A 23,078-nucleotide genomic window follows, 5' to 3' on the forward strand; every position below is an offset into this window, starting at 1 on the left:
CAGTCATTTTCCTTTCCCATCAGCAACATCGTCTGCCTGCAAAGACAAATGAAGAGAGGAGACTCTTAGTATTTGTTGTAGTAACTCATTTCATCTGATATTTCATTTCTTGTTGGCTGTGTCACTCTGTTAACTTACATTCACTGGCACACCATCATTGCTGGACTGAGGCTCTTCAACGGCTTCAGAAATCTCCAACTTCCTAGTTTCATCCTGTGACTCCAGGTCATCTTTTTCCACCAGTGGTGGTTTATTGCTTTTCACAGGGTCCTCAGGAATTGGAGTCCTCCCTCTTCTATCCATTTTCCTCTTCTTGTAAGGAGCCCACTTGACTAAGGACTTGCAATACTGTGTTGAAAGAGAAATTATTTTTAAAAATACATAAAATATAAACAAAAACATTAAATACAGTTAAGATGTTTGGTGCACATAGCGTGGCATGTTTCCAAAGACACACTGCATACAGAGGACATCAGCACAATGTTGGAAGCATTAGTGATGTATATTATAAAACTGGTATGTCCAGGGACAGGGATGAAAATTATGGAAGTTTAGCTATTTGTATTGTATCATTGGAAGGACTAAGGATTAGGATCATAACAAAATGAAAGAATTAGTGGTTAGGATTGACCTACACTTACCCCCACCCCCCCACGCCCTCCAAACGCCTTCGAAGCTTATGTCTTCTATGTTGTGAGATGTGATGATTCATGTACTGAGGTGTTTCTTTCTGTTCTCAAACTGATCTCCCTGTGTGAGCTCAGTCTGGGGGGAGTTCTTTTTTCTCCTCGTCTTTCCTCGTGTTGTGGATTTTCCATTGTTATGCGTCTCTGACCTGTCTTCCCCATGTTATGTTTGTGTAATGTATGTATGTTCGGAAGGGTAAGATGGCGCTGGCAAAAGGTCGGCAGCCTTAAACCAATTTCCTTCGGGGTCAACCTTTGGTATCAAAGCATTTACCAAGACTTATTATTCACTTTAAAAACAACTTAAGTGTTATGTTTTCCACTTCAGGTCTAAACACTTAATCATTTCATACTAGAAAACGAGATGGCAATCTTCTTATTTACAGCTATTTTATCACCAAAACCCAAGAGGAGAACGTATGTACACATATTGAAAATAATAACATGAAAATGTTATAGAGTATAGTATAGAGGAATATCCTGAAAACGTGCCATTAATTCTATTTTAATACCATATTGTGGCGGACCACCAGGTGGCTCCACTCACACCCAAGTTATTATACTACTTGCGAATACAGTCGTAATATAATGACAGCATAAGGAGAACTTAATAATAAACCCCGTATATGTTATCTAAACCCGACTACCTACCATTGCTACCATTATCATGATGGCCAAATGATTATATTTCATTGGGCCCTGCTGAGTCCAGCTCATCTTGGTCTCAAATCTATAATCCCACTTAAATGCCTTCTCTCCCCTGCCAAGTTATTCTCTCCCGTTCCTTCGCCCCTGTTCTTCCCTTCGATTCCCTCGCCCTCCCTCCCATCGAGTCACTCGGCCGACAGGTCGTAACGGTCAACAGGCGTTATACTTGGCTGAGCGCTCATTGTGCACGTGAATGCAGTGAGGGAGGGATGGAGGGTGGAGGGAGAGAAAGAGCGATGGAGATGGGCATTGTGTGTTAAAGAGTGCAAACAGAGAGCCAGGCCCTGCGCCTCCCTGATTTAGCCCTACATCAAAGCTAAGCAAACACACGCCCCCTCCACCCACCACCACAAATGTCTCACCCTTAATTCTTACACACCCACACCCCCCTCTGCTCCACCCCTGATTCCCCTCACGCAGCCGCGCCTTGACCTGCCTGGTGGACACACTACATCTAGAAACAGCTCCCACTGAAATGTCCTCTTGAAACACAATTATCACTTTTGGCCCAGGAAAATATAAACACAACTGTTTGAGAGAGACGGGCAGAATAATTCAACAGCGAGAGCCACGGTGACACTCTCGCTACAGGCTACACCGCGTTCATGAGTGATGTTCCCTGTGTTTTCACTTAACGGCTGCAAATAAAGTTGTGTGTGGCTGAGTAATAGGCAGTTGGCCTGTAAGATATTTGGTATGAACTCCCTTGGTCTCCTCGCGCGCGTGTGCATGTGTGTGCGCACGTGTTTCTGCGAGTGGACGGTTGTGTGTTTGTGACTGATGTGTGTGAACTGATGTTCTGTCTTCCCTGCAGCAGTGACTGCTCACTGGGGGGCTGGAAGACGGGATTAAACACAGAGGAGTGTCACTGGAGTTTCTAAATGCTCTGCTGTCTTTCAGCAGTTTGAGCCTGTGACTCTTTCTGATGTAAAGGAAATAATTGTCCACTTAACAATCTCCAATTCCCCACATGATATTCTCCCTGCCCGTATTTTTAAGGAAGCGTTGAATACTATTGGGCCTTGTATTTTATTAATTTTGAATGCATCATTGTCTTCGGGCTGCGTACCGTCTGCCTTCAAGCATGCTGTTGTTCAACCCGTTATTAAGAAGACTAATCTTGACTCCAGTGTTCTTTCAAATTATAGACCGATTTCTAAGCTTCCCTTTATGTCAAAGATCCTGGAAAAAGTGGTCTGTAAACAGCTTCAGACCTTCTTAGATTCCAATGATATTACTGAAAAATTCCAGTCGGGCTTCAAGCCTCGACATAGTACTGAGACAGCTTTGCTAAGAGTTTTTAATGATCTCCTTTTAACCACTGACTCAGGTTGCTCTGTGGTTCTAGTCTTACTGGATCTGACTTCTGCATTTGACACAGTAGATCATAACATTATATCCCTCTGCTGGCCTTGATTTCACTCACTCTGAGAGAGAGATGGCTGACCACGATGTCCCTTTGGTTAGTGGAAATTATGCCCAGCTGTTTACTTACATGACATAAATTGAAAAAAATGAAAGATATGCATTGGAATAAGGAAGAATTTTGGACAAGTATGTTAGTCTTTCTTAAAAATTTGTTTTATTATGACTCATGAAAAGAAATGAAGGGAAAAATACTCACCTGTGCTTTGATTTATTTACTATAAATAATACATAAATAAAACACAGCAACATTAAAATGAGAATACAAAAGCAATAATCTCTGGTCCTCCTACAAAGCAGACTTTGGGCACATGCAGCATAAAATAAGGCACATTAGATAAAGTTGGACGATGCAAAGATTAATGTGGATGAAGTATGGAGTAAATCTGCTTCTGTGTAATAATCGTAAAGAAGTTGTTAGTTTAATAAAAACCTCAAGGGCAGTTTTTTGCACACTGCAACCCAACAATCTATTTCCGGCTTCCACACACTCTGTCACAGATGGTGCTGGAAAAAAAGGAACGTACAAAACAAAATAACCAATTAGCATCTTAATAACTGACCGACTGTACAGGACAAGACTCAGCAGTTCATCTGCATCTAAAGGACAAAGGTCACTCTTTCGAGGATGCCAACGTTCACATTTTGGACAGAGAGGACAGATGGTTTGAAAGGGGAGTAAAAGAAGCCATTTACGTCCACTGTGAGCGACCATCTTTGAACAGAGGCGGTGGTTTACGACACCAACTGTCTGCCATCTATAATCCAGTTTTGAGATCCCTTCCCAGACGCCTTAACGCCCACTCACATCCTGGGCCATCTGACCTCAGGAAATCACATGATAGGGTGGGGCCAGGTTTCACAATGAGCTCACCCGAAACCCTGGCTGATTGGGACCCACACCCACTTTCACACCTTGGCTCACGTGATTAGGTAGAGGATCTTCAGGGAGTCCTTTGTCCCTCTTTGGGGGGAAACTCCCACTAGGTTTAAATCTGGGACTCTCCACCATTGACCCTTAGAACTGAAGAAGCTTCTCGGATGAGAGGTGAAACGTCTTCAAGCAACTCAAAGAAGTCCAGACGCTTTTCTTTCCAAGCTCCTTTGACTGACTGTAGCAACTCAGTATAACCATCACAAACTGAATGCTTATTTTTGTGTTTACTACCATTTTGCGCACTGAGCCATGATGCAGCCTTTGCAGCCAGAAGCTCCCACTCGTCCTTTGCATCCATCTTGAAACCATGAAGCCAGATCAGAGCCAGAATGGTGGCCCACACTTCGCTGCTGGCCTAGTGTATAGAATCAGCAGTCATGTAGTTAAATAATAAATTAAGTGAGGCAGCAAGCAGATGTTCGTTAACATGAGTGTGTAATTTTGAAAATTCACTTTTGAAACCATTTTAATGAATACGTTACAAACACCCAGTATTACTGTGTCTTATTATTCTTTTGAATAACCCACCTTTTCAGGCTGTGACTTTTCCACCTCCTCGTTGGTCTCAGTGCAGCAGCAGAGCTGGATCAAGCAGCCAGCAGCCAGACGCCTTCTGGAGGGAGACTAACAGCAGCAAAGGGTCTCTGGGTGGCTTCTCAGCAGGTGGAAATTCTTCATCCAGCAGTGCTAAAGGGGAAATTTGAAAATCAAAGTACAATCGTAACATTTTTTATGCTGACCACTCTCCTGCAATGAGTTTAATTTATTCAATAAAATCGTCTTAATTGGGGGAATTAAAAGAACAAAATATAAAATAATGAGCTGAGATATTAAGAAAATAGTTCTAATGACTTGGTTAGTATCCATGTGTTGCAATATATTTGTCATATTTAGGGTTGTTATTATTTCTGATCGGGGCAATTAAAAGAGTAACAGTTAACAAAAGAGCAGCTTTTACAACCAGATATATTTCATAATTTTATGGATATTTGATGATGATTTCTTTTCTCGAAGCTGCCATGTGATGCCAAATGTTATTACTGTAAGTTGAAACTGTACTACTGCATTATTTAGATTGCATTCCTAGAAGATTCATCCAGAATCTAATTTAAAATCCTGCTCCTCACATACAAGGTGTTGAATAATCGAGCTCCACCTTATCTTAAAGACTTTATAGTATCGTATCAGCCGCTCTCTGACTGAGCTGTACTTGTGTTTAATTCCTGTGGAACCAGCTCCCAGTTTGGATTTGGGTGACAGACACCCTCTGTACTTTTAAGACTATGTTTAAAACTTCCCCTTCTTGATAAAGCATATAGTTAGGGCTGGATCAGGTGACCCTAATTCCTTCCTTAGTTATGCTGCAATATGTCTAGACTGCTGGGAGATTCCCATGATGCATTGAGTATTTCTTCTTCAGTCACCTTCTTCACTCCCTATGTGTTTATACACCTCTCTGCATTGAATTATTCTTCCTCTCTGGCTCTCTTCCACAGTGTGTCTTTGTCCTGTCTTCCTACCCTTCCCAACCCCTAGCAGCAGATGGCCGCCCCTCCCTGAGCTTGGTTCTGCTGGAGATTTCTTCCTGCTAAAAGGGAGTTTTTCCTTCCCACAGTCTCCAAAGCGCTTGCTCACAGGGGGTCATATGATTGTTGGATTTCTCTCTTTTTTGTATTACTGTATACAAAAGGTATTTTATGAATTTCACCAGGTTCTGTACTAGGACCAATATTTCTTATGTTACACCTGTTTAGGCAGTATTATTAGAAAACACTGCATACATTTGCATTGCTTTGCAGATGACTCTCAACTGTATATACCCATGAAACCAGATGACACAAAACTAATTAAACTACAGGAATGTCTTAAAGATATTAAGGTCTAGATGACTTTTGATGTCCAATTAAAGCTAAACGTGTCTATCTAAAGCAAAGAAATGGCCTGTATTTGTATAGCGCTTTACTAGTCCCTAAGGACCCCAAAGCACTTTACACAACCAGTCATCCACCCATTCACACACACATTCACACACTGGTGATGGCAAGCTACAGAAGTCAAAACAGATACCTCTGTAACTGCATTTCTTTACGAAATTTGTAGCGAATCCATAATCCATCTCACAATCTGCTTTTTCAAAGGAAATTCCACAGTGAGCACACACACTTGAAGTTGTAATCAAAATTAAAACATTTTTCCTTCATTGCAGACTAAACATAGTAGCATGCTTAACATTTAATTAAAAAAATGTAAATGTTTCTTTATTAAAAATGTTAAAGTTAAAATTAATAGTAGAAAAATCCAAATTACACTTGGAAAAGAATCAGTACATATTCAAGTGTGTCCATTTAAAGCAAAGAAGTCAAAACAAACACCTTCAGAGTCATCCGTTGCACATTTCTACTGTAAACCTGCTTTTTCAAAGGAAATTCAGCAGTGAGTACACACACTTATAATTCTACTCCCAATGAAAACACAATTAAACATTTTGCTCTCATCCATCCGCTTCTCCTTTTCAGGGTCGCGGGGGGGCACTGGAGCCTATCCCAGCTGTCATAGGGCGAGAGGCGGGGTACACCCTGGACAGGTCACCAGTCTGTCCCAGTGTTAACACACAGGGACAGACAACCATTCGCGCTCACATTCACACCTATGGGCAATTTGGATTAACCAATTAACCTATCCCCACTAACTGCATGTCTTTGGACGGTGGGAGGAAGCAGAGGGAACCCACGCAAACTCCACACAGAAAGACCCCGGCCTGATGGTGGAATTGAACTTATAGGACCTTCTTGCTGTCTGGCAACAGTGCTGACCACTGTGCCGCCGTGCTGCACACAAAATTCAGTAGAAGCTTTACTGATGTGGGATCTCATTTTACTTGTCTGACTGGAATTTGTCAACATGAGCAAATCATCTGATGTTATATAACTCAGACTAACTCGGTCTGTGTCCATAATCAGAAATCCAACTGAATTTACTTGCAGCAACCCCAATTCTAACTACCAGAGATACATATACATATGGCTGTGTGTGTACTCTTACTGAGTTTGTATACATAACAAACCTTGTACTCACCACTGTAATCTTTCCTAGTACAGCATCCCATTAGATCCACTGATAAGATAAGAATGAAACAAGAACAATATTGTTGGAGTACACAGGATTCAATTTGTTCTTGTCACTTAAAAAAAAAACTCACTGGGTGCTGGAATATCTCGGTGGAGAAGAGAGCCTTGAATCCTCTCGGCATTGTCTTTACTGACAGCAATGAAGGCAGTGAAAGAACTGCTCACTCCTGATTGCACACTCAACTCCACCACCTTCTCCTTCACACCTCCATCTTCTTCTACCTCATCGTCTTCCTCTCCGTTCTCTAGAATAGAATAGAATATTCTTTATTGTCATTGTTACAAGTACAATGAAATTGAGAGATGTCTCTGATCGATGCACATTCACAGAAATAAATACTTAAAAAACTATGTTATAAAAAACTATGTTATAAATACTGTAGAAAAATAAATAAAATACAACCTACTCATACAATAAATGCACCCAAAGCGATCCAGGCCTAATGCCACATACAGTCACTTGACATACAGTCACTTGACATACGTCCTTAGGTGATATAACAATCAAACACTCAGTCAATTATGTTAGTGTATCTAACAAAACATGTCTTCAACTGACAGCAGGGGCAGTGAACGTTATCTACTTTTAGTAGCATTGAGACAGGATATTGCAATTGGGTAGAAACTGTGTTTGAGTCTGTTAGTCCTTGTGTATATGGTTCTGTACCGTTTACCTGAAGGCAACAGTTCGAACATGGAATGTCCAGGATGTGAAATATCTTTTATAATGTTATGGGCTCTTTTGAGGCAGCGAGAACTGTGTAGGTCTTCCAGTTTGAGGAGAGGGCAGCCGATTGTCCTTTGGGCAGCGTTGATTACTCCCTGTAGTGCTTTCTTCTGAGCCACTGTGCAGCTAGCGTACCAGATGCCTATACAGTACGTTAGTATGCTTTCGATGGAGGCTCTATAAAAGGACACCAGCAGTCTCTGTGTGATGTTGTTCTTTCTGAGTACTCTCAAAAAGTACAGTCTGTGTTGTGTCTTTTTCAGTAGCTCAGAGGTGTTCACACTCCAGGATAAGTTTCCCTCTATGCTGACTCCCAAGAAGCGGAAGTCTGTCACCCTCTCCACACAGTCGTCGTTGATGATTAATGGTTGAATTTCTGTCTTATGTCTTCTGTAGTCGATTATGAGTTCTTTAGTCTTTTTCGTGTTTAAAAGAAGGTTGTTATCCTTACACCATGAAGACAGCCGCTCCACCTCATCTCTATAGGCAGACTCGTCTCCCCCCGATATAAGCCCCACCACAGTAGTGTCGTCTGCGAACTTTACGATGGTATTGTTCTGGTGGGCGGGGATGCAGTCATGTGTGTAAAGCGAGTAGAGCAGTGGACTAAGCACGCAGCCCTGTGGCGACCCAATGCTCAAATTTAGGGCTGGAGATGTGTGACATCCCACTCTCACTCTCTGTCTGCGGTCGGTGAGGAAGCTATTAATCCACTTACAGGTGCTGTGGGGCAGCCCCAAGTCTTTTAGCTTAGCATCCAGTTTGTATGGGAGAATGGTGTTAAATGCAGAGCTATAATCCACAAAGAGCATACGCACATAGTTTCCTTGCTTCTCCAGATGTGTTAATGCTGCATTGAGTGCTGTTGCTATGGCGTCCTCTGTCGATCGGTTTGCTCTGTAGGCAAACTGGTGTGTGTCGAGGTTGCAAGGTAGGGCTGCTATGATGTGATAGCGCACAAGTTTCTCAAAACACTTCATCACCACCGGGGTTAGTGCCACTGGTCTATAGTCATTTAGGCTAGAGATATGAGGTTTCTTAGGCAAAGGTATTATGGTGGAGGTCTTGAGGCAAGGTGGGACAATTGACTGTTCAAGGGATTGGTTGAAGATCCTGGTGAGAATATAGGCAAGCTGATCTGCGCAGTCCCTCAGCACACGTCCTGGTATGCCATCTGGGCCGGCCGCCTTCCTCGGGTTAACGGCCCGCAGGGTGCGCCTCACTTCATGCTCTCCCAGAGTGATGGTGGTACTTCTGCCATGGGCTGAAGTAGTCCTTGTGAGCAAATAAGAGTCTGAGCACCCAGCCTGTGAACAGATAAGAGACAAGAGAAAGAAAGAAGCACATTCTACATTTCATATATTCAAAAAGGTGTAGAGGAGAAAATAACAATTCTTTCATAGGATGGAAATCAGACATAAACACCACCATCTTTCAAAAAGACATCAAATACTTCAGGAGTTTGATGCTATGAGCTCAGTACAGATATCAGTATGGTGATATGGTCACAATGACAATGTTTTAGATCATACATACAAGCAACACGAGGTAATATCTAATTGTTCCAGTGGATAAACCGCTCATTTACCCAGAGTTCTCTGCAGGTCTGAGACTGAAGTGCGGCTGGTTCTCAGAGGGATGACCTGCCAGGCTGTACTTCAGCGTCACACAGCCCTCTGCTGCCTCTGAGCTCTGACACAGAGTTACAGTGTTAAACCAATTTCATCTTTTCAATGGAAAATAAATAATAAAAAAACTGTAAGTGTTATGAGTCATTGTCTTACTTTTGGTTCCTGTCAGTCACTGTGATGAACTGAGCGTGACCTCCTCCTTCCTTGGCCATCCCATTGATGAGAGCAAAGCTGGCCCCTTCCCCAATCCCAAAAGAGAAACACCTGCAATACAACAGTTTTCACAGAGGACATGTTGGACATTCTGGAAACTGTGTAGATATAGTTGTGTTTTTCTGGTTTGTGAGAATACAACAGCTGTTTTTAAAACACACAGGTTTGGTACACAGCACATGTCATCATATTTTTCTTGCTTTTCATGTGAGAGTTCTTCTTCACCAGATCAATCACTTCTTTGGTGTTCCCCACCTCTCGTCAGTAAAGACAAACAGCTAGAGAGGAGAGTTTACACACATCTACACAAGCTGAAACACAACTCTCTGACAGGTATACAAGTATGCTGTCAGTAAACAGTTTTAACCAGTAAAAAAAACATAAGAGAAGCAAGACTGAGAGGAACAGTAGGAGCCACTCAACAGATCAACTTATGTATAATTAACAGATTATATAAGATATGTTACGAGTGATACAGGGTTTGGTTCATAGTCAACTTACATGTTGGAATAATGAATGATTAAAAAGATATAATAAAGAATGGCATCATTAAAGTGTGTGTGTGTGTGTCTGAGTTACCTGTTTAGTCTGAGTGGGAATGCAGGGCTGACCGTAAGAATTTTTGAGGGACTCCAGGATCTCTGTTCCTCCAAGATCAGCCTTCAGAGCCTCCATGGTCTTCTCACTATACTCTACACGCTTACTGCCATGAGAAACACACAAGTGAGATCAAACATAACATGTTGTCTAACAGCAGGGGAACATATCTTATCACATATTTACAGAAAAAAGTGACAGAAAACTGATATCACGGAGATCATATGAATACAACTGACGGGAAGATGTGTTCATAACTAGACCCAAAACTAAATGTTGGAATAGCAGCCCATTGGTAAGCTCTTCAACAGGAGCAGACGAGTGTCCTGAAGGGAAGAGAGAAAAGATGGTGAGACCTCTGTGTGAGAGGAACAATTTTACAAAAGATTTGAGGAAATATTTTGTAACTCTAACACCACTTTATGAATACCCTGGCACTGCTGATGTGAGTATTACTCTTATTTTCAGATCGATTCACTAAGAACACAAACTCTCCACATGTGTTTCAGAGAGCCTGAAACACATGAAAAGGACAGAAAAATGTCAAGCTTACATTTTCTAATATATTCCAACACAATTAACTTCCAGGTTGAAGAATGTAACATTTTCTTAGTTAAAACCATGTAATGATATAAAATCATGACGAGAGGGAGAGTCTGTGTTTGCACACAGCATCGAACTACTTCAAAAAAAGTTGATAATCTGACAAATGCAGTCCTGTCAAAACTAAACACACCAGTCCCACCATTTAAGAGCTAAGTAATTTTATGAGGTTTTTGTGCTGATGTGTTCAGGTTGTTTTTCTCCAAGTGTGATGCTATGCATTACAGTCAAATATCTCCAGTTTTGGGTTTGTTTGTCAAAAGGGCATCGTTCTAGAAGTCTGGACTCTGATCACTCTCCTCCAATAGGAAGGCCTGCTGACCGGAGCTCAGAGCATCATCATACTCCTCACGAGCCTGAAGCACAGGTGACACATGTCAGTGACATTCACTGTGTTTATTTTGAAGCTCACTTATAATCAGGTTATATTTACTGTCCAGCTCACCTTCTGTTTCTCCTTCACCTCAGCTACAATCTGTGTCTGTCCAATCTGAGCACTGAAATGACAGACAGCAGCATCTCCAGGCAGAGGGAAGACAAAAACAGCCTCTAATGGTTTGTCCTCCTTGTTCTCGTAGTTCAGAGTGGAGACCACTGTAGCCACATGGTCCCTCACCTCCAGCTCCACCTCAATGCTCTTCAGAGGAACTGACAGAGAAATACTATTAGAAATAAATACATAAAAAATACATCAGGGTATTATTGTGTCATTATAAAAAAAAAAAAGATTCACCTTAGTTATCTATTTCTTTATTTTTTAGTGATTATAGTGATATTTTCTTTAGAGAAGTATGCATAGAGCCATCTTAGTATAGCATCATTAACTGTAGATCACAATTGAAAATAGCAGTGTAGCACATCATTATATACCAGCTAGTCCGACTTCAGTAACCCTATAAAAGTCACTGCTGTTTAGTTTCAAGTCTTCATTTATGTTGGAAGTGATAACAGAGCTGTATGTTTACATTTTTTCAGAAAGCTCTCAGTCAACTTGAATAAATTCTTTTTTCATGGATGCCTGGATATTAAACTTAATTGTTACACCTGGTAAAGCAGCAACGCTGATCATTTTATAACAGATGAAAAAATTCAGACAGTTTTTAACTCTCAGTGATGCCGCAGTGTTCGTTTGACTTTGGGACCTGAAGCGGACGGAGCTTTGGACCCAGATTACTCCACAAGACTCCTGACTACGGTAGCCGTAATGCTACAACAATCCATAAAGTGGTGCGGCTTTGTAGCTACCAGCGTTGTACTAAAGCATTTTTTGACAGATTTTTAAGTGCCGTGTCTCACATAAAGTTCGAGATCAATAAGCACAACCCAAATAAGGCACACCGGATTATAAGGCGCACTGTCCTATAGTCCAAACAATACAGTACATATATTTGGATTTCAAATACCTGTAAATATGTTAAAATTTGATTCTCTCCTGGAGCCACAGCTGGACTGGCCATCGGCTACCGATGGTGATTTTTCATTTGGGCAGATGCTTATATCATTATTATTATTATTATTATTATTGTAAATTTGTAACCGTATAAACAATGAAAGGTGGTGGATTGGCCAATTGGTCATGATCGACTCTGTGCTGGCCAATTACAGCCGAGGAGATCAAACTTTAAAGTTCCATATTGAGGTGAAAAGGAACATGATTTGTCCCATACTTCAGGTTGAATGAAAAACGGCACAAAGCTGGAGTTATGCTGTGTCTTTATCCAGCACAGCTGCCTCTTCTTCTATCATTCTCTCCCCATCTCTCTCCTGTTACTACTTCAATCATGATCAGCTGATCGGCTTTTCTGTCCCAAGTCCATCTCTGTTGTTTGTTCATTGCCCACTTTGCACCAGAAAGAGGAGACCAGCGGATAAACAACAGCAGCACATTTAAGCTTGATAAGCTGTTGTTAGAATAACTTAATATTACTTTCCAATATCAGCTGACGTTTGCTGGAGCCACAGCTGTAAAGCTGCTGGTCATGATATTGGTTTGCATATGGTGAGAGGGAAACATGAAGATGTAAAGTGCCTGCTGCCCTGCCTCTTTTGATGCCATACTATTTATTCAGCGTTCACAGCCCACACTGCCTGTGGCCTTTACATACATCGGTCGGGGCCCTGCAAAGTATGCAGTCGCTGTGAGATCACTCTGTGTGCTCTCAACAAGATATAAAGCATGCAGTACCACAACTAAACAGAACCACAGCTATAGAGTGAGATTCTTGACAAAAACTAAATGTAGTATTTAGCTGCTTTTGAAATAGGAATAAAGTCTAATATAGTCTAATATGAATATGAATATTTCTTAAACCCCTGGCATTTAACGAAATAACAGAAAAAGAGATGCTTTAACAAGTTAATATAAAATACAACAATGGATGCTTAGATGCTCTCACTGAGCTCCAATACACATGAACACTTTGAACATTTTCTAGGAAATAACAAAAATATATTTTAAATAGCAAATCTCAAAAGTATAAGTGAGGGATGCTTGTTAACTCAAGTTTTACTACCTGGATCCTGGGTTGGCCGCTAAAAGTTTCAGGTGAGTTCTTGTCCACAGCAGCAGCAGCCTGACCATCCGCTGGTTTTTCGGACACAGCTCCACCGCTTTCCCCTTTATATTTCCATTGGCTTCCTCAGTGACTCCATATAAAAAAATCAGTCTTGCTGTGAAGAGCTACTCTCCATTTCATAAAGAGGCTTTTTCGCAGCTGGGGTCTTGGAAACTCACAATGCATTGAACGTCGCCGGATTCAAGGTGCTAGCTCACTCATAACAGGCCATGTCGCAGCAGATGGCCGCCCCTCCCTGAGCCTGGTTCTGCCGGAGGTTTCTTCCTGTTAAAAGGGAGTTTTTCCTTCCCATTGTCGCAAAAGTGCTTGCTCATAGGGGGTCATGTGATTGTTGGGTTTTTCTCTGTATCTAATGTACAATATAAAGCGCCTTGAGGAGACTTTTGATGTGATTTGGCGCTATATAAGTAAAATTGAATTGAATTGAATATAAAGATATTACCTGATGAAACTTCAGTCAAACTTGCTCTGGCCTGCTACATTCTCATTCTCTTACGATTCGACATTTACATATCTCAGTTTTTGTTTCTTCTAACACAAGATCGGTTTAAAAATGGAGAACAGGTTTCTTTTTTTAAACCAGTTTAAGATTTATTTTGTTTGAGATGCTTCTACTCGGCAGCCATCTTGGAATCTCCCCCGCTCTGGCTGTTTTGTTACCATGGATGCAGCTTTACAAGGCAAAACATTGCACGTGACATTCCGTGTAACGTCACAAACACCCTACCACTGTTAGACGCGTTCGTTTTTGACACGACACTTTGGGAGATTACACCTTTCGGTGCATTAACTGCATTTTTGTCCTCTTAAAAAGGCAAAAATTATAATTTTACAGGATAGCTCAACGAAAATCATCACTTTATAGAAATGAATGTAAGTACAAGCTTCTTTTTACTTCTCTAAACATACTTTTCACATCTCAAAATCCTGAAGAGAAAACGTAGACGCTAAAAAGTAAAAATAGATAAAGACTGTTGTAATAATAACTGACATATGAAGACAGCCCATCACTTTTTATGTTTTCATGCTTTCTGTTGTTATGGCATAAAGTTAAAATACTTTGGTCATTTAAAAAAATAAACCTTCTAGGATTAGATGTGTGATGGTGTAATGTGGTTTAGTTTATCACAGTAAAATTGTGAATCTATTTTTGTAAAATCATTTCTAAACATTTCAAGTCAACTCAGCTTTTTTTCCTTTAATCTGATTGTCTAGAGATATACAGAGGATATAGGAAAGATGGAGAGAAGGACAGACACTCTTTCCCGAATTGACGAGATTCTTCAACCTGTAGAGGACTTAGAAAAGCGGATCCGTGACCGGATTTTCAATGGTCACTTGGAATCCGGTTGCAGTGGACCAAGGGTGGCTGTTGAAAACGTGACAGCCTTTAGAGAAACACCCAGGGACAGCCTGCATCCACTTGCTGAATTTTTTGGGGAGGTGCAGCCGCAGCGGGAATTGAGCTTGGCATCTTCATTGAGCTCTGATGGAAGTTCAATGACAACTCGAGACAGTCGCACTCCCGAGGAGCTCAGAGCCGTCCCATTGGTTAAGACCCCCTCTCCTCCTCCACCATTTGCTCCGTGTCCTCCATCATCCTCTCCACCTCACAGAAGTCAGATTCCAGTGAGGTTAAAAAACTACAGAGAAACAGGTCAGTTCTTATATCGACGCACTAAAGAGTCAGAATGTCAGACATTTAAACCCTTCAGGCTTTTAATCAGCTGTTGTGTGAGAGATAAACCCTCCAACCAGATTTTACACATTGCTAAATGTATTTTGCCATATGTATAGAGGTGAAAAATTTGACATTTCAGCACACTGCCTTCACTTTTTATCCAGCCTGTGATTTGGTTTTATTTGAATACAAATTTTTGTAAATAATTAATTAAGATTGATTATGATGAATTGAAAAATTGTACTTTAATTTAATAAACACACTTATAGACATACATGGTTTGCTCTCCCCTTTAAAGTGGACTTTTGTCTTGTTCATTCTCAGCTGCAAACAAACAGAAATGTGAGTAATAAATATTTCATGATCTAATCTGTGCAGACAAAGAAGTCGCCGGTGGTGTCAGGCTGGTGACAGCCCAACGTGTGGTTAGGGCACTGGAGCAAATGCATCAAAAAATTGTGGATGCGTTCCTGCCCCAAACCTCTGCAGCTCGGCGGCGGCTTCTTCCTTCCCGAGCTCCAGCTCCTCCTGGATCTCCAGTTCCGGCCCCCCCTCGAGTTCCAGCTCCCCGAGCTGGAGTTGGAGCTGGAGCTCGAGCAAGGGTTGTAGCTCTGACCCCTGCTCGAGCTCCAGCTCCTCCTGGAGCTCCAGTTCCGGCCCCCCCTCGAGTTCCAGCTCCCCGAGCTGGAGTTGGAGCTGGGGCTCGAGCAAGGGTTGTAGCTCTGACCCCTGCTCGAGCTCCAGCTCCTCCTGGAGCTCCAGTTCTGGCCCCCCCTCGAGTTCCAGCTCCCCGAGCTGGACGAGGAGCTGGGGTTCGAGCAAGGGTTGTAGCTCTGACCCCTGCTCGAGCTCCAGCTCCTCCTGGAGCTCCAGTTCTGGCCCCCCTCGAGTTCCAGCTCCCCGAGCTGGACGAGGAGCTGGGGTTCGAGCAAGGGTTGTAGCTCTGACCCCTGCTCGAGCTCCAGCTCCTCCTGGAGCTCCAGTTCCGGCCCCCCCTCAAGTTCCAGTGCCTCAAACTGGAGGAGGAGCTGGAGCTCGAGCAGGGTCTGTAGCTCCAGCTCCTCCAGCTCCAGCTTCTCCACAAGCTCCAAGTCCAGAACGTAGGACACCTCGAAGGGTTGTTAGACAGCCTCCAGAGGTGGACTTTAAAGGGCTCATCGTGGGGTACCTCCTCTCAATTGACGAAAAGTTAGGGGAGGAGCTTCAGCCAGTCTCTGATCCTTCAGAGACTCTCCAGCTGAGCCTCAGCCTGCTGAGTCAGGACGACTGGTAAAATGATTTTCTACTGTTAGCATTAATTATTTTCAATTTAATGTGAGGATATGAGTTTTAAAACTATTTCATGTTCCTACAGGAAGAAAAAGATGGAGGGGCTACGATACATCCGCACCCTGGCGCGGCATCACCGAGGGGAGTTGGAGTTAAGCCTCCATACAGTTTGCTTGGGGGTGACACAAGAGGTATACCAGCTGTTTTTCTCTACATCTGTGTTTATGCCACCCTCTTATGTCCATGTTTGCAAGCGTGCCCTGTCTCATGCATCTTTGTAACAGTTTGATTTCTAACTGCTGAAATTTCCTCTGATTCTTTAGATTAAAAACAATCGCTCTTGTGTTTCCTTTGCGGCACTGGACACGGTGGTATACTTGTGTGTACACCTCAAAGAGAGGATGGACAGAGAGGCTGAATGGACCTGTGAGAGTTTACTCCAGGTGTTTGCAAGGGCAAATGCCAATGTGTCCATTCAGCAGCATGCGAAGGAAGCTCTGACAGCTCTGGTTCACGGTTGCAGCCCGAGTCGCTTCCTAAACAGCCTGGTGACTATGGGTTTGAAGTAAGTTCACACCTGTGAAGAGTATCTGTGACCCCAGGATCACAATCAGATCAGGTGAAAATCAAACACACTGAGTGGATTTGTCCGTGTTTCCTTCCTCAGACATAAGAGCGTTCTCGTGAGAGCTGGTGCCGCACTGGGGCTCCTCATAATCACTAAATTCATGGAAGCGGAGAAAGTTCTGTCTGCAGGTCAGACTTTCACCAAATGCTTCCTGTTGGCTGTCAGTGAACTGTGTCAGGATGCTTCCTCTGAAGTCAGGTCAGTGTGAACTTTTAACAATTATAGGCTGATATTTCTATTTTGACTTTCTTTTGATAAATTCTCTGCATTTACTTAGAAACTAAAGTGTTGATTAAAGCTGCATCTCTCTGCAGAGCTCATGGAAAGGCCATCCTAAAAGACCTGGTCAAACAGAGGAACTTCAGAAAGATGTGGAAAGAAAGCGTCTCGGATAAATCCCGCTGTGAAGTGGAAAGAAGACTCAGAGACGTATTTCAGAAATAGACACAGGTAAGCCAGACTGCATACATGAGCAGCCTTCAAATTAAGTAACCACTTTGAAGGCTGCTCATTTCTGTGTGGCATTTTCAGAAATTTCCCACATCACGTCTGCTTCAGGTAAGTATATATGTCATTTAAATATTTAATATAACATTTACAGTAATTAAATATTTAATATGCACAAAAAACACTCACTTATCCACCAACCGGTCGAGGCAGATGGCCGCCCTCCCTGAGCCTGGTTCTGCCAGAGGTTTCTTCCTGTTAAAAGGGAGTTTTTCCTCTCCACGGTCGCTCATAGGGATCAATTGGATACAATAACTTTGTTGCTTTTTGGTCCGTCACATTGACCAAAAACCAACATGTTCTTAATAGAGTGGCAAGTGAGTGTTTTCCATTTTCCATCTGTGAACGGTAGCTTCTACCGCTCATTTATTGATTTGGCACCAATTTGGCACAAAATAAAGAAAACTTTAAAAGACAACAAATGTTCTTGTCTTTCTTCAAGTTATTTTCAATAAACAAATTCAATAAATCAAATTGCATTCAGAGTTATTCTTGTATTTCCTCACGTAATATAAGGATATTAGTAGCTATCTAGTCAGTAGCCTAAAGTGCAATATGTTAGCTGCTAATAATATCTTTGTATTGTTTTTGTTTGGACCGATGCTCACAGGCTTGCTCCTGTTTGTAGTTGTGGAAAAATAATTTAAACATCAAGACAAACCGATTTTCTGAGATTTACTGAAAGAAAGTTCAAACCTCTGCAAAGGGATCAATAAAGCCGTCGTGTGGATACAATCTTGTCTATTCAGTGGTTGGGAGTGAAATTCTCACCTTCATGTAGGAGCCAGCTTGATAATTAAGTGTGTCATCAAGACCAGGTATTTAAGGAGCGGCTGTGGCAGCAGCCAAAGTAACCGCTGTTTCCCTTTCAAGCTTCCTAGTTTTTCCTGGAGTTCAGCCTTCAAGTTGATTCTTCCCTCCCTTAATTCAGTTTACTTATTAGTAAGCTACATGTATGCTCACTGACAAAGCTAAATGAGCTAAATCTAACGGTGCACTTTAAATTTGAAGAAAATCCAGTTCACTTTCTTTTCTCATCAGTCCTCTCGATTGTGTCTTGTAGCAGGTTTTTGGCTTTAACACATCAAAGATCTGATGGGTTGAGTTGGCCATAAGGCTTGTCAAAGTTTCATGTTGGTGGCTTTTTGGGAAAAACAGTCCTGACAAAGTCAATCAGCCCCTCATCCCAAACATTAATGGATGATGCATGCATGAATACTCAGCAAACATCATCCATAAAAAAGGATCTTTGGCTTTTAAAGGATTCCTTCAAAAGCAAATATTGCATTTCCTCACTTGGACCATGACTATATTTGGGACAGTGTAACATCATGCCTGGAGTGATGAAGGTAAACTGGTTTTATGCTGCTATTCATCCTGCACAGTATATTTATTTCCTAATGTTCTGCACAGTTTTTATGACAAATAGCGACATTTTGTTCTGATGTGCACTAACTGGTGTATGTTCTGAATCACCATAAAGTTGCTAGTAGCAAGAACACAACACAGCTGGGGGGTATGCCACTCTTTGTTTATTCAGATCTCTTTTCACACAACACTCTTGTTGCTTCTGAGCTTCTCGTTTTACTAAAGGTTATGATGGAGCAGCAAGACTGAACCAGTGGCTGGCTAACATGAGAAGGAAGGAGTGGAGACCTGCACAAACATCATGTCTTTGAAGTGCTCACTTTAAAACAGAATGCTTTCTAAGAGTGAAAGTTTAGGAAAATCTAACTGTAATATTTAACATGCCCACTCTCCTTTCCCCCCCTTTTGTACTAATTTATGGAGCACAGCAGTTGCAGCCATTTTAAGTTTTTTTGTTTTGTTTTCTCAGGCGAGGTCATCTGTCAGAGGGGCAAGAGGCAATATTTTGGTAAGTACTGACACAGAGGTAAGTGACTCTCCAGGTTTATTAAACAAGGTATCAGAGTTTGGCAGTGCTGCTAAAAATTCTAAATGATTGAATTAAAAAAATAGAATTTCTTTCATTTCAATATTAGAAAACTAAACTGTTTATATTCAGTGTTATTTATGTCATTTAAATTTAAATGCTCATTTTTGTTTTGTGTGTGTTGTTGAAGAGTATTAAGACTAAGACACAGATTATTATTGTCTGTCCCAAGGAAGGTCTATACGTGGGCTTTACCCAAAAGCAGACTCAATAAAAACAGATCTTTTCACGGGAATACAAAGTTTAATTTGTTACAGGAATCTTAATCACATGAACGTGGGTGAGAAACACTGGCAAGGACTCCAGTGTAACAGAGGGAAAGCTTGGTTAATAATGGGCAGGACACACTGGGAGCAAAGGTGAAGCACAACAACTGATTTCCTCACTTGCCTATGAGCTCCTGGAGTAAACCAATGTGCCAGGTTGGGGAAGTTTCACTCTAGGTTTTTCTAATTTATATGTAATTGACTGAAGCATATACATATTGAATTATTCATAGGACTTTGTACAAAATATAAACGTCTTCCATGTGTTATATTGTGGTTTGATGTTTGCATATGTGGATGTTTTGTTTCTCATTTGGTTTGCTCCCCCAGACTTGGGCTATTCCAGATGCTCACCTGAATGGTAGAGTATAAAAAGAAGCCAGTTGCTGTTACAGGGGTTGGGTTGTTTGGTGTGTTTGGTGGGTACACTCATGCTTTCATTGATAAAGATTACCAGATGATCAATATTTTTGCAGCCTCGTGCCATTTTGTTTGAACCTATACGTGACTGCTGGCCAAACTGATATAAATAGTAAGTGAAGTAAATAAACTGACTGTGGCTTCTCAGGAAGTCCTGCATTTGGGTCCTGTTATTCACTCAAACCTGACAATAACACATCACCCTGTTTTACCCACATCTGTAAATTTTCAGGCAGGGAAGGAGACATCCTGTTACATTTACTGAGATCAGCAGCAGACTTTCTGAATTCAAACCTCAATAAAAATGTGAAAATGACTCAGCTTTTTCTTTTTGTTACAGCATTATGGACTATAAGTTAAAGCAATTAATGATGCAGTGAGTGATGGTCAAAGGGTTGATCTTTACACAGAGCATGCCTGTCCCTTTTTATTAGCCCATTACAATTACTCCCCCATCACTTTAAAAAGGCAACAAAACACGCATGTAAGATTTCTTCAGAGATGTAATTCAGTTTTAATTATATAGTGCCAAATCAACACAACAGTCACCTCAAGGTGCTTTATATTATAAGGTAAATTCACTAAGTAAGACAGAAAAAACCCAACAATGAAATGATGCTCTTTGAGCAAGTACCTGGCAATAGTGGGAAATAAAAACTCCCTTTTAACAGGAAGAAACCTCTGGGAGATCAAGGCTCAGGAAGGGGCAGCCATCTGCCACAACTGGTTAAGGGAGAGGGGAGGGGAGCAGGACAAAAGAAACACATTGTGGAAGAGAAACAAGTTAGTGTCACAATCTAAATGTTGAAGTTGGTCGACATTTTCAGATCAGACTTATGGTCTTTAAGCCAAGTTTAAAATTTGTTTTGAATGCAGTTATCGGTGTAGTTATTGATGTCTTTTCTTTTTATGACAATACGTTCTTAAATTGTGTTTTATTTCTCACAAAAGTGAAAAGACAGATTATGGAAGAAAGTCTAGCCAAAGAACAGAGTTGGCTCTAAGACTTTGAGTATAGGAGGCCCTCAGCAGAACTTTTTAAGAGAATAAGAAACACAAAACATTCCTTAGATAAGGAGGTGTGCTCTGACAGTGCAGCGCAGCACCCAGAAGGCTATTTGGCATTGGCAGAGAAGACTTGGCAAGTTATTCAGGAACACAACCCTGGTACTCAACTTTGCTGCTCATCCCACAAATATATTGTTCATACAAATGTGGCACCATTTCTGGGGAAAAAAATGACTTTCCAACAATATACAATTTATTGCCAAGAAACATTGTTACAACAAAGAAATAACAGACCAAACATATATTTCATAACTTTTTATGCTAAGTATTATTTGGAAAGTCATTACAAAACAGGCAGTTTTTGAAAATTCAGATGTAAATCTAACTACAGTCATGAATAAGCAAACATGAATGAAGACTATGTGCTGTCTTAAGACGTTCAAGGACCAATCAGTGTCAATTAGCAGAATGAAAGTGTTTTATGGATAAAACTGTAACTCCTGCGAGAGAAACAAAATGATGTTCTGTTTGGTTTCATTTCAATTTGGCCATAAAAATATTACTTTAAAAAAATAAAAGCTAAGATAGACTGTTTTGTGTAGAAGATGGTGTAAACACTGTAAATAGTTATTTTCAAAGTTTAGCTCTATTTACTCCAATTCACTGAGGACCATCTTGAAAATGTCCTGAACTGAAGCCATTTTCAGAACTATAACAGGAAGGGAAAAGACTCTTCTTAGATTGGTTTTGGTGTTTCTGTGTGAAATAAGTAAAAAGTATGAACATAATCGCCATCTAGTGGCAGAGAAAGGGAATTAAAACACTTTCTGAATGAGCTGCCACAGCAGTGGTCCAATCTTTTACTGTGTTAGGAATATTCAGATAATTGTGCACATACTTTTTTTCCACAATGGTAAAACCAAAATTAGGTACATAATTCATAACAAATAAACATGTAAAAGGGGTTGATGATATAAAACAGCTCTGTATCAAAGGCAGTGTGGAGTAAGTAGACCTGCTTCTGTTCACTCTGAAGATGAAGCTACTTGAAGAAAACCCTCAGAGTCCCAGAGCTTCTTTCTTCACGCTGCAACCCAGCAGGACATTTCCAGCATCCACACACTCTGACACACACGGTGCTAAAAACACAACACGAATATTAAGATAATGATTGTGGGAGGAAAGCTGTTGAATCAAACAGTTTTTTAAAGCTGTTATTTTATCTGTCACTATCATTGCTAGTACCATTCTGAGCACGGAGCCACGAGGCAGCCTTCATAGCCAGAAGCTCCCACTCGTCCTTTGCATCCATCTTGAAATCATGAAGCCAGATCAGAGCCAGAATGGTGCCCCACACTTCACTGCTGGCCTAATTCACCAAATCAATAAAATAAAACAGACAGAACACACATTTTAATTTCTACAACCAGTAATATTAGATATGTTTGTGTACTTCTTTGTCACACAGGGTCACCAAGGTGGGCAGCTCTGCATATTTGATTTGGCAGATTATTATACTGGATGCGCTTCCTGATGTAATCCCAAACTGTGATATCATAAATGCTCTAAAATAATGTGCTGACATATTTTTACAACAACTGATGAGGAAAATAATTTCTGCTGTGTGGTTTCTGGATAATATCAGACGCTGGTGCAGCTCAGTGGGAGGTTAGGAGTGTGATTACCACCAGTGTTTTAGCTTCTGATATGCAGATGTTTATTCTCAGGCTGTGAGGCAGACCTACATTTAGTTTGACTTCATTTTATTTGTTTTATGTTTTTTTTTTAATTATATCATGTGTTTTTGTTCAAATCATAGAATCAAATCTGTTTTATCTCACATTATCATTTTGTGTTAATATTTAAATTGACAGCAGCCCACCTTTTCAGGCTTTGACTTTTCCACCTCCTCGTTGGTCTTTCCCAGTGCAGCAGCCAGAGCTGGATCAAGCAGCCAGCAGCCAGACGCCTCCTGCAGGGAGACTAACTGCAGCAAAGGGTCTCTGGGTGGCTGCTCAGGCACAGCAGCTGGAAAATCAAAGATGAAACAAAAACAAAACCTGATTATGGTGCTAGATGACAAAACAGAACTCTACATGATAACCCAGAGCATA

At 41.2% G+C, this 23,078-nt stretch overlaps 1 protein-coding gene across 1 annotated transcript in view; it reads right to left on the reverse strand.

Annotated features, from left to right (window-relative positions):
- Positions 1–2,996: 2,996 nt before the first annotated feature.
- LOC102076353 (von Willebrand factor A domain-containing protein 5A) overlaps positions 2,997–23,078 on the reverse strand; it is a 58,077-nt gene continuing 37,995 nt past the window's right edge. Inside the window, exons 19-21 of the mRNA XM_025897894.1 lie at positions 22,847–22,992; positions 3,988–4,111; positions 2,997–3,326 (exon numbers count right to left, since the gene is read on the reverse strand). Of these exons, the coding sequence (XP_025753679.1) occupies positions 3,109–3,326; positions 3,988–4,111; positions 22,847–22,992 (488 nt within the window). The 3' untranslated portion in view covers positions 2,997–3,108. The remainder of the gene's footprint in view (positions 3,327–3,987; positions 4,112–22,846; positions 22,993–23,078) is intronic.

The sequence above is a fragment of the Oreochromis niloticus genome, linkage group LG14 (genome assembly GCF_001858045.2).
Source record: "Oreochromis niloticus isolate F11D_XX linkage group LG14, O_niloticus_UMD_NMBU, whole genome shotgun sequence".
NCBI lineage: Eukaryota > Metazoa > Chordata > Actinopteri > Cichliformes > Cichlidae > Oreochromis > Oreochromis niloticus.